Genomic DNA, 12949 nt, shown 5'->3' on the forward strand with positions numbered 1-12949 from the left:
CGTATATTGCACAAATCTGGCCTTTATGGAAGAGTGGCAAGAAGAAAGCCATTTCTTAAAGATATCCATAAAAAGTGTCGTTTAAAGTTTGCCACAAGCCACCTGGGAGACACACCAAACATGTGGAAGAAGGTGCTCTGGTCAGATGAAACCAAAATTGAACTTTTTGGTAACAATGCAAAACGTTATGTTTGGCGTAAGAGCAACACAGCTGAACACACCATCCCCACTGTCAAACATGGTGGTGGCAGCATCATGGTTTGGGCCTGCTTTTCTTCAGCAGGGACAGGGAAGATGGTTAAAATTGATGGGAAGATGGATGGAGCCAAATACAGGACCATTCTGGAAGAAAACCTGATGGAGTCTGCAAAAGACCTGAGACTGGGACGGAGATTTGTCTTCCAACAAGACAATGATCCAAAACATAAAGCAAAATCTACAATGGAATGGTTCAAAAATAAACATATCCAGGTGTTAGAATGGCCAAGTCAAAGTCCAGACCTGAATCCAATCGAGAATCTGTGGAAAGAACTGAAAACTGCTGTTCACAAATGCTCTCCGTCCAACCTCACTGAGCTCGAGCTGTTTTGCAAGGAGGAATGGGAAAAAATGTCAGTCTCTCGATGTGCAAAACTGATCGAGACATACCCCAAGCGACTTACAGCTGTAATCGCAGCAAAAGGTGGCGCTACAAAGTATTAACTTAAGGGGGCTGAATAATTTTGCACGCCCAACTTTTCAGTTTTTGATTTGTTAAAGTTTGAAATATCCAATAAATGTCGTTCCACTTCATGATTGTGTCCCACTTATTGTTGATTCTTCACAAAAAATACAGTTTTATATCTTTATGTTTGAAGCCTGAAATATGGCAAAAGGTCGCAAAGTTCAAGGGGGCCGAATACTTTCGCAAGGCACTGTAGGTAGCCTAGTGGTTAGAGCGTGGAGCCAGTAACCGAAAGGTTGCAAGATCGAATCCCCGAGCTGACATGGTAAAAATCTGTCGTTCTGCCCCCGAACAAAGCAGTTGACCCAATTTTCCTAGGCCGTCATTGTAAATAAGAATTTGTTCTTAACTGACTTGCCTAGTTAAATATATATCTGACAAAGGTATTGATGTGAGCTTCTTTGCCGGTGCCTCCCCACACATTGAACATTTTCCTGCGACCCCATTTTTATATCCGGTGACCCCACTTAGGATCGCGACCCCTAGCTTTGGAACCGCTGTGCTAGACAATGCTAGTCTTTAGAGAAAACTGCCTGTGTTCCTCTGCCAGCTGGCTTCACTCTCACTGATCTCCCCTGGCATGGCCATGCTAACTACACACTCACTACAACCGTTTCCTGGCATCATTCTTTTTTTTGTTTTTTTTACCTTTATTTAACCAGGCAAGTCAGTTAAGAACAAATTCTTATTTTCAATGACGGCCTAGGAACAGTGGGTTAACTGCCTGTTCAGGGGCAGAACGACAGATTTGTACCTTGTCAGTTTGGGGGTTTGAACTTGCAACCTTCCGGTTACTAGTCCAACACTCCAACCACCAGGCTACCCTGCCGCCCCTTTGACCATTATTACCACACTCATGAATCTCTCAAGACTTTTTTAATTACTTATGCAGTCTCTCTTTCTCTCTCACTCTCAGATGGAAGCACTGGGAAGAGTTCTGCTACAGCCATATATGCAGGTGAGTAGGCTACCACACAGAGATTACAGGGAGGGAGAGAAGGAGTATAACAGGAAGTAAGTCTGAGTCCTTTCTCCTGATGGTTTTGTTTCTCTCTTGTTCCCATTGAATGGAAATCCTAGGTGTAGGTGGGGTGGTAGTAACCATCTTGCTGGTTGCAGCGTTTGGAGTACTAATGTTTTGGAGAAGGAAACGGTAAGATTGGCTGGTCAACCAGTATTTCCTTGTGGGGAAGGGGGTCTTATTACGTCTCTGTTGAATTCCAAACACGTTCTCTCCCTTATGGCAGGATGCAGCGGCTTGATCTGTCGCCAACACCAGACGAAATTATGCAAATGAATGTTGTGACATGAGCCACACTCCTTAGTGCCCTGGCGGACAACCAGCAGCCACTTAGAAAAGACAAAGGTACATCAGTCTGATGGTGGGGGAACAATGACCTTGGATTGGACAAGAACTGGACCAAAAATTACAGTGGCTTGGACCTGAGTGTCCTCGCGTGGAAAATTAAAATAACAAAAGCACCACCCAAATGTATTAATTTAAGACATATTGATTTATTTAATTGATTAATTAATATCCTTAAACTGGCAAAGATTCTAACTAATCACAACAGCCCAAAATCCATGGGATTACTTTCTCACTGAATTCACAAAAGGTATGTGATAAACATGCAACTTTGGAGAACAGTGAAAGTTAGGCCCGACTAACCGGTGCCTGTATATAGCCTTGCTACTGTATATAGCCTCGCTACTGTATATAGCCTCGCTACTGTTATTATTCACTGTATTTTTACTGTTGTTTTTTATTTCCTTACTTACTCCCAGTTAGATAGCAAATGTTCCTTTTTTTCAAAAATATTATTTTTGTAGGCGAAATAGCTCCGTTTGTTCTTCACGTTTGGCTGAGAAATCGCCCGTAAATTGCAGTCACGAAAACTGCATTTTTCAAATTACCTCCATAAGACAGAAACATGGCAAACGTTGTTTATAATCAATCCTCAAGGTGTTTTTAAAATATCTATTAGACAATATATCCATCGGGACAATTCGTTTTTCAGTAGGACCGATTGGAGTAATGGCTACCTCTGTATTTTACGCGAGAATCTCTCTGGCAGCATCAGGTGACCACTTGCGCAATGTAGCCGCTTACGGGTATTCTTCAACATAAATGCGTAAAACTACGTCACAATGCTGTAGACACCTTCAGGAATACGGAGAAAGAGTAATCTGGTTGATAGCCCATTCACTGATCAATAGGGACTCATTGGAACGCAGCGCTTTCAAAACATGGGGCACTTCCAGATTGGATTTTTCTCAGGCTTTCGCCTGCAACATTAGTTCTGTTATACTCACAGACAATATTTTTACAGTTTTGGAAACGTTAGAGTGTTTTCTATCCTAAGCTGTCAATTATATGCATATTCTAGCATCTTGTCCTGACAAAAAATAAATACCCCGGCAAAGCACAGTAGAAAAAATGGTCACCAAAGATCCAACTGATTTGGAGTCCTATAGAAAATTATGAAACACTGGTAAAACTAAAGCTAGAAAAGCCTCCTATATGGATAGTCTTACAAAAAATAAAAACAAAAATCCACAGCAGTTCTGAAAATACACAAATTACCTTTGAAATAATCTGGCTTTAGACCCAACCATTCTACCACCTACAGCATTATTGAAATTTACTAATGATTTATATTCTAAATCTGACCAAGGCCAACTAACTGGTGCCATCATTGATTTAATTGGGAATTCTATTTTACTAGCGAAACGTTAACATTGGTTTCACTAACAGATCACTAAACTGGTTTCATGCATATTTTAGCATTAGAAAACAATGTGTTTTCATAGACGGACACAAATCACAACTTCTTGGACTCAGTAGAGGAGTACATCAATCTCTATAGTCATAAATGAATTGCCTCTAATTTGTCAGGATACACAAGATCACTTATACGCTGATGATGCAGTGCAGTATACATCCACTTCAAATAATTTACAGATACAAGCAACTCCAAAGTCCTATATCATACTGTGTTATTGACTTGTTTATTGTTTACTCCATGTGTAATTCTGTGTTGTTGTCTGTTCACCCTGCTATGCTTTATCTTCGCCAGGTCGCAGTTGTAAATGAGAACTTGTTCTCAACTAGCCTACCTAGTTAAATAAAGTTGAAATGAAATAAAAAATGCTGTTTGGTATGACACCGAATGAACTCCATAGCTGGAAATTTCAAAATTCATTGAAGTGATGGAACAATGCTTGAAAGTGTTGTTTGTTTGAAATATCTGGGTTTGAGGATAGATTCTAAATGATCTTTTGGAAAGCATATTGATTATATTAGAAAACAATTGACTACAGTGCATTCGGAAAGTATTCAGACCCCTTCATTTTTTCCACATTTTGTTATAGCCTTATTCTAAAATTGTTTAAAATAATTGTTTTCCCTTATCAAATGAGGCAAAAACAGGTTTTTAGACATTTTTGCAAATGTATTACCAATAAAGAACTGAAATATCACATTTACATACTGTAAGTATTCAGACCCTTTACTCAGTACTTTGTTGAAGCACCCTTGGCGGTGATTACAGCCTCGAGTCTTCTTGGGTATGACGCTACAAGCTTGGCACAACTGTATTTGGGGAGTTTCTCCCATTCTTCTCTGGAGATCCTCTCAACCTCTGTCAGGTTGGATGGGGAGCGTCACTGCACAGCTATTTCCAGGTCTCTCCAGAGATGTTAGATCGGGTTCAAGTCCGGGCTCTGGCTGAGCCACTCAAGGACATTCAGAGACTTGTCCTGTAGCATCTCCTGCGTTATCTTGGCTGTGTGCTTAGGGTCATTGGCCTATTGGAAGGTGAACCTTCATCCCAGTCTGAGGTCCTGGGCACTCTGGAGCAGGTTTTCATCAAGGATCTCTGTTATTTGCAAACGTTCATCTTTCCCTCGATCCTAACTAGTGTTCCAGTCCCTGCCGCTGAAAAACATCCCCACAGCATGATGCTGCCACCACCATATTTCACAGTAGGGATGGTATTGGCCAGGTGATGAGCGGTACCTGGTTTCCTCCAGATGTGACGCTTGGCATTTAGGCCAAAGAGTTCAATCTTGGTTTCATCAGACCAGAGAATCTTGTTTCCCATGGTCTGAGAGTCCTTTAGGTGCCTTTTGGCAAACTCCAAGCAGGCTGTCATGTGCCTATACTGAGGAGTGGCTCCCGTCTGGCCACTCTACCATAAAGGCTTGATTGGTGGAGTGCTGCAGAGATGGTTGTCCTGGAATGTTCTCCCAATCTCCACAGAGGAACTCTGGAGCTCTTTCAGAGTGACCATTGGGTTCTTGGTCACCTGCCTGACCAAGGACCTTCTCTCCCAATTGCTCAGTTTGGCTGGGGGACCAGCTCTAGTCAGAGTCTTGGTGGTTCCAAACTTCTTCCATTTAAGAATGATGAGGGCCACTGTGTTCTTGGGGACCTTCAATGCTGCAGACATGTTTTGGTACCCTTCCCCAGATTTGTGCAGCCACAATCCTGTCTCTGAGCTCTGCGGACAATTCCTTCGCCCTCATGGCTTGGTTTTTGCTCTGACATGCACTGTCAAATGTGGGACCTTATACAGACAGGTGGGTCAGTCTAGTTGTTATTGACGATATAACGTTACTACCACTATGTCGCAGTTTTTTACTAGGTGTCTTCAGGACTTGCCTCAAATTAATATTCATGATGTACATCAAATTGTTAAATCAGCCCCTGAGACTCCAGCTAGCAAGAATGAAAAGGGGTTCAATATGTATATAGGAAGCTACATAAACAACTATGAAGGTGAGTGCCAAGTCAGTGACAGATATAACGTTAGCTAGCTACAATCATTAGCTAGCTAATTAAACTATTAACTGTAGCTAGCTAGTTACTTCGTAAAATGATGTACACTCAATTGCTCCAAGATGGCATAGCAGTCAGACGTCTTTTGTCCTTGTCGTGTCCTGGTTATATATATATACACAACTTTCCTCGCATACATTTTTATATATATTTTTTATTTTCCATAAACTCATCTTCAAAACACTCTCCTGCAACCCGCCTCACCAATTTAATTTAAATCTGTAATCCTCCATAGAAGCTAGCCAGAAGTTAGCCTGAAGCTAACCAGAAGCTAGATAGCTTCTTTACTGGCTAATCGTTAGTATTCAGCTATCCTTTAGCTCGAAAATCTATCGCCAGTTTTGTACGGCGTGGCTCGGAACATACCGGACCTATTTTTCTCTCCATGTCCCCGGATTTCAACCGCTAACTCTGGACATTTATACCTGGATCTCGCACCTGCTATCCGTGTGACTATCGGCTTACGTCGATTCCGGAGCAAATATCAATTATTCCGGAGCTAGCCAGCTGAAGAGTTCCATCAGTCACTCCTGGGCAACAATCACCTATCCGGACCCGTTTTACTGCCAACGCGGAGCCCCACCGGGCCTTCACAACTGGACTACCGACGTTATCTACCCGAGGGAGTTATCCGGCTGGCTCCTCGGCTGACGTTACCTAAATGCCCCATCTGCGGTCCGCTAATCGTTAGCCGTCTTATCGGCTGCTATCTGAATAGACCTATCGGACAATTTATTTATATATTTTATTTTTCTTCTTGGGCCTCTAACTATATCTATTGGGTTTTTTTTGCGAATTGGATTGATCCCCTCTACCACACGGAACCCCACTAATCCTACCGACGGAAACGCACGAGGTGGTTAAAAACAGATCTCCATCCTATGCTAGCTTGCTACCGATGGTCCGGCTAGCTGTCTGAATCGCCATGACCCCTACCAACCTCACTACTCACTGGACTCTTTTGATCACTCTACTAAGCATGCCTCTCCTTAATGTCAATATGCCTTTTCCATTGCTGTTCTGGTTAGTGTTTATTGGCTTATTTCACTGTAGAGCCTCTAGTCCTGCTCACTATACCTTATCCAACCTATTAGTTCCACCACCCACACATGCGATGACATCTCCTGGTTTCAATTATGTTTCTAGAGACAATATCTCTCTCATCATCACTCAATACCTAGGTTTACCTCCACTGTATTCACATCCTACCATACCTTTGTCTGTACATTATACCTTGAAGCTATTTTATCGCCCCCAGAAACCTTTTACTTTCTGTTCCAGACGTTCTAGACAACCAATTCTTATTGCTTTTAGCCGTACCCTTATCCTACTCCTCCTCTGTTCCTCTGGCGATGTAGAGGTGAATACAGGCCCTGCAGTGCCTAGCTCCACTCCTATTCCCCAGGCGCTCTTTTGATGACTTCTGTAACCGTAATAGCCTTGGTTTCATGCATGTTAACATTAGAAGCCTCCTCCCTAAGTTTGTTTTATTCACTGCATTAGCACACTCTGCCAACCCAGATGTTCTAGCTGTGTCTGAATCCTGGCTTAGGAAGACCACTAAAAATTCTGAAATTTTCATCCCAAACTACAACATTTTCAGACAAGATAGAACTGCCAAAGGGGGCGGTGTTGCAATCTACTGCAAATATAGCCTGCAGAGTTCTGTCCTACTATCCAGGTCTGTACCCAAACAATTTGAACTTCTACTTTTAAAAATCCACCTCTCTAAAAACAAGTCTCTCACCGTTGCCGCCTGCTATAGACCACCCTCTGCCCCCAGCTGTGCTCTGGACACCATATGTGAACTGATTGCCCCCCATCTATCTTCAGAGCTCGTGCTGCTAGGCGACCTAAACTGGAACATGCTTAACACCCCAGCCATCCTACAATCTAAGCTTGATGCCCTCAATCTCACACAAATTATCAATGAACCTACCAGGTACCTCCCCAAAGCCTTAAACACGGGCACCCTCATAGATATCATCCTAACCAACTTGCCCTCTAAATACACCTCTGCTGTCTTCAACCAAGATCTCAGCGGTCACTGCCTCATTGCCTGCATCCGTAATGGGTCAGCGGTCAAAGGACCTCCACTCATCACTGTCAAACGCTCCCTGAAACACTTCAGCGAGCAGGCCTTTCTAATCGACCTGGCCGGGGTATCCTTGAAGGATATTGATTTCATCCCGTCAGTACAGGATGCCTGGTTATTTTTTTTTTTAAATGCCTTCCTAACCATCTTAAATAAGCATGCCCCATTCAAGAAATTTAGAACCAGGAACAGATATAGCCCTTGGTTCTCCCCAGACCTAACTGCCCTTAACCAACACAAAAACATCCTATGGCGTTCTGCATTAGCATCGAACAGCCCCCGTGATATGCAGCTGTTCAGGGAAGCTAAAAACCATTGTACACAGGCAGTTAGAAAAGCCAAGGCTAGCTTTTTCAAGCAGAAATTTGCTTCCTGCAACACTAACTCAAAAGTTCTGGGACACTGTAAAGTCCATGGAGAATAAGAACACCTCCTCCCAGCTGCCCACTGCACTGAAGATAGGAAACACTGTCACCACTGATAAATCCACTATAATTGAGAATTTCAATAAGCATTTTTCTACAGCTGGCCATGCTTTCCACCTAGCTACTCCTACTCCGGTCAACAGCACTGCACCCCCCACAGCAACTCGCCCAAGCCTTCCCCATTTCTCCTTCTCCCAAATCCAGTTAGCTGATGTTCTGAAAGAGCTGCAAAATCTGGTCCCCTACAAATCAGCCAGGCTAGACAATCTGGACCCTTTCTTTCTAAAATTATCTGCCGAAATTGTTGCCACCCCTATTACTAGCCTGTTCAACCTCTCTTTCTTGTCGTCTGAGATTCCCAAAGATTGGAAAGCAGTTGCGGTCATCCCCCTCTTCAAAGGGGGTGTCACTCTTGACCCCAAACTGCTACAGACCTATATCTATCCTACCCTGCCTCTCTAAGGTCTTCGAAAGCCAAGTCAACAAACAGATTACCGACCATTTCGAATCTCACCATACCTTCTCTGCTATGCAATCTGGTTTCAGAGCTGGTCATGGGTGCACCTCAGCCACGCTCAAGGTCCTAAACGATATATTACCCGCCATCGATAAGAAACATTACTGTGCAGCCGTATTCATTCATCTGGCCAAGGCTTTCGACTCTGTCAATCACCACATCCTCATCGGCAGACTCGACAGCCTTGGTTTCTCAAATGATTGCCTCGCCTGGTTCACCAACTACTATCTGATAGAGTTCAGTGTGTCAAATCGGACGGTCTGCTGTCCGGACCTCTGGCAGTCTCTATGGGGGCGCCACAGGGTTCAATTCTTGGACCGACTCTATTCATTCTTGTTTCTCACTTCAGTCTTTCATCACACTTATCTTCACAGATGGTGTTAAAGCACTCCGTACCAGTGATAGTGGTCCAAAGCCACTGCTCCTGTGTTGCAGGAAGTGCTCTGTGCAATCATCTGGTGGCCCTTCTATTCTGTGTTTACTTGATTTCTTTCCCGCACCCGTTACTCATTGCCTAATTAAAGCCAATACAAGCTCCGCACAAACTGATATTCACTACAACACAAATTATTGATACATGTCGTAGATAAACAAATTATTATTTTGCTGCTAGCAAATAAACACATGTACATTTACACTGGCTTGGCCCATGCTCTGGACCGGATCAGAGACGGCACAGTCCATAGGCAGCGCACCTTGTTATTCATCCCCCTCAGTCGGAGCAGGAGGTTTCAGTCTTCTTTCCCAAACACCAGGTCTCCTTTGAATGTGCCAGTTCCACGTGAAGACAGTAAGAACAAACATATTTTTAGGTATTGTCCCCCCCCCCAATTTTTCCCTCAACAAAGTCACTTTCGACGAAATGTGTACTACACACCTTTGTGTGTTTGGTGACAGCAAAGTTGTCACGACGTACTGCCACCAACCACTTTTTTTCTGAGCTCTACATCGACCGGGAAACGGTGGACGCTCACAATAACATTACATTTGGAAGGAACTGAACACAGAGGCACTGAACAATGTTCATTAGCACCTCCTTCGCGGAGCTGTAATTTAAACGTAGTCATTGCGAACTATTTGTCAGAAATGCATCGACGATAGCTAGTAAGCTAATGATAAAAACAATAGCAGAACTCGCTCCGGAAGTCATCAACCAGGTCGGAAGTAAATTAGTACGTTGGAGGCGGTATAATGCATAGAGCCAATTGAATGTACCACAGGTGGACTCCAATCAAGTTGTAAAACATCTCAAGGATGATCATTGGAAACAGGATGCACCGGAGGTCAATTTCAAGTCTCATAGCAAATGGTCTGAATACTTCTGTAAATAAGGTATTTATGTTTTTTATTTTTTAGAAATTTGCAAAAATGTCTAAACCTGTATTCACTTTGTCATTATTAGGTATTAGGTGTAGATTGAGGGGGGACATTATTTAATCCAGTTTAGAATAAGGCTGTAACCTAAATGAAAAAATGTGGAAAAAGTGAAGCGAATGCACTGTATAAGCTTGGATTACTATACATATCTAAGACTTGTTCGAAAGACCATAGTAACCCAACTGCAACTTTCTATCCTAGATTATGGTGACATCTATCAAAGCACAACCAAGACCTTACTTTGTGAATTAAATGTCATTTATAACTATCCTTGCAGATTCATTCTTTAATGTTATTATAAGACACATCATTGCACAATGTGTGAATCGTTAAATTGTCTGTCACCCCCAAACAGAAGACAACTGCATTGGTACCAAATTATTTTGAAATGTATTAAATTAAATTTCCTTGTATATATAGTGCCAGCCCAAAATTTGGAAACACATTCATTCTGTGGTTTTTCTTTATTTTTACTATTTTCTTCTTTGTAGAATAATAGTGAAGACATCAAAACTATGAAATAACACATATGGAATCATGTAGTAACCAAAAAAGTGTTAAACAAATCAAAATATATTTTATATTTAAGATTCTGCAAAGTAGCCACCCTTTGTCTTGATGACAGCTTTGCACACTTGGCATTCTCTCAACCAGCTTCATGAGGTAGTCATCTGGAATGCATTTCAATTAACAGGTGTGCCTTGTTAAGTTACTTTGTAGAATTTATTTCCTTCTAAATCGGTTTCAGCCAATCAGTTGTGTTGTGACAAGGTAGGGGTGGTATACAGAAGTTAGCCCTATTTGGTAAAAGACCAAGTCCATATTATGGCATGAACAGCTCAAATAAACAAAGAGAAACGCCAGTCCCTCATTACTTCAAGACATGAAGATCAGTCAATTCGGAAAATTTCAAGAACTTTGAAAGTTTCAAGTGCAGTCGCAAAAACCATCAAGCGCTATGATGAAACTGGCTATCATGAGGGCCGCCACAGTAAAAGGAAGACCCAGAGTTACCTCTGCTGCAGAGGATAAATTCATCAGAATAACTGCACCTCAGATTGCAGCCCAAATAAATGCTTCACAGAGTTCAAGTAACAGACATGTCTAACATTAACTGTTCAGAGGAGACTGCGTGAATCAGGCCTTCATGGTTGAATTGCTGCAAAGAAAACACTACTAAAGTACACCAATAAGAAGAGACTTGCTTGGGCCAAGAAACACAAGCAATGGACATTAGACCGGTGAAAATCTGTCCTTTGGACTGATGAGTCCAAATGTGAGATTTTTGGTTCCAACCGCCATGTCTTTGTGAGACGCAGAGTAGGTGAACGGATTATCTCCAACTGTGAAGCATGGAGGAGGTGGTGTGATGTGTGGGAGTGCTTTGTTGGTGACACTCAGTGATTTATTTAGAATTCAAGGCACACTTAACCAGCATGGCTACCACAGCATTCTGCAGCGATACACCATCCCATCTGGTTTGTGCTTAGTGGGACTATCATTTGTTTCTCAACAGGATAATGACCAAAACACACCTCCAGGCTGTGTAAGGGCTATTTGACCAAGAAGGAGAGTGATGGAGTGCTGCATCAGATGACCTGGCCTCCACAATCACCCGACCTCAATCCAATTGAGATGGTTTGGACCACAGAGTGAAACAAAAGCAGCCAACAAGTGGTCAGCATATGTGGGACCTTCTTCAAGACTGTTGGAAAAGCATTCCAGGTGAAGCTGGTTGAGAGAATGCCAAGCGTGTGCAAAGCTGTCAAGGCAAAGGGTGGCTACTTTGAAGAATCTCAAAAATAAAATATATTTTCATTTATTTAACACTTTTTTGGTTATTACACAATTCCATGTGTTATTTCATAGTTGCCTTCACTATTATTCTACAATTTGACCCCCCCCCCTTTTTTAGGGGGTAAATCAGCTTTAATATTGCAGATTGATGGAAGCTACAGTCTATTTACAGTTGTGGCAAAACGTTTTGAGAATGGCACAAATAAACATTTTCACAGTCTGCTGCCTCAGTTTGTATGATGGCAATTTGCATATACTCCTGAATGTTTGGAAGAGTGATCAGATGAAGAAAGTCCTGCAAGCACCAGGACCGTCTCCTAAAGTTGATTCAGCTGCGGGAGCTTGCTCAGGTATAGCAGCAGGTAGGTTTGAGTGCATCTGCATGCACAGTGAGGCGAAGACTTTTGGAGGATGGCCTGGTGTCAAGAAGGGCAGCAAAGAAGCGACTTCTCTCCAGGAAAAACATCAGGGACAGACTGATATTCTGCAAAAGGTACAGGGATTGGACTGCTGAGGACTGGGGTAAAGTCATTTTCTCTGATGAATCCCCTTTCCGATTGTTTTGGGCATCTGGAAAAAAGCTTGTCCGGAGAAGACAAGATGAGCGCTACCATCAGTCCTGTGTCATGCCAACAGTAAAGCATCCTGAGACCATTCATGTGTCAGGTTGCTTCTCAGCCAAGGGAGTGGGCTCACTCACAATTTTGCCTAAGAACACAGCCATGAATAAAGAATGGTACCAACACATCCTCCGATAGCAACTTCTCCCAACCATCCAGGAACAGTTTGGTGACGAACAATGCCTTTTCCAGCATGATGGAGCACCTTGCCGTAAGGTAAAAGTGATAACTAAGTGGCTCGGGGAACAAAACATCAATATTTTGGGTCCATGGCCAGGATACTCCACAGACCATAATCCCATTGAGAACTTGTGGTCAATCCTCAAGAGGCGGGTGGACAAACAAAAACGCACAAATTCTGACAAACTCCAAGCATTGATTATGCAAGAATGGGCTGCCATCAGTCAGGATGTGGTCCAGAAGTTAATTGACAGCATGCCAGGGCGGATTGCAGAGGTCTTGAAAAAGAAGGGTCAACACTGCAAATATTGACACTGCATCAACTTCATGTAATTGTCAATAAAAGCCTTTGACACTTATGAAATGCTTTTAAT

At 42.6% G+C, this 12949-nt stretch overlaps 1 protein-coding gene across 3 annotated transcripts in view; it reads left to right on the forward strand.

The window, feature by feature from the left end:
• Positions 1-12949, forward strand: part of il15ra (IL15 receptor alpha chain) — a 57413-nt gene that overhangs the window by 21843 nt on the left and 22621 nt on the right. For 2 of the 3 annotated variants that reach the window (XM_021577320.2, XM_021577319.2), the window contains 3 exons: positions 1641-1682; positions 1805-1877; positions 1972-4215. In XM_021577320.2, the coding sequence (XP_021432995.2) occupies positions 1641-1682; positions 1805-1877; positions 1972-2035 (179 nt within the window). In that variant the 3' untranslated portion in view covers positions 2036-4215. 3 annotated transcript variants of the gene reach the window in all.

This window comes from Oncorhynchus mykiss, chromosome 21 (assembly GCF_013265735.2).
Source record: "Oncorhynchus mykiss isolate Arlee chromosome 21, USDA_OmykA_1.1, whole genome shotgun sequence".
Classification (NCBI taxonomy): Eukaryota; Metazoa; Chordata; class Actinopteri; order Salmoniformes; family Salmonidae; genus Oncorhynchus; species Oncorhynchus mykiss.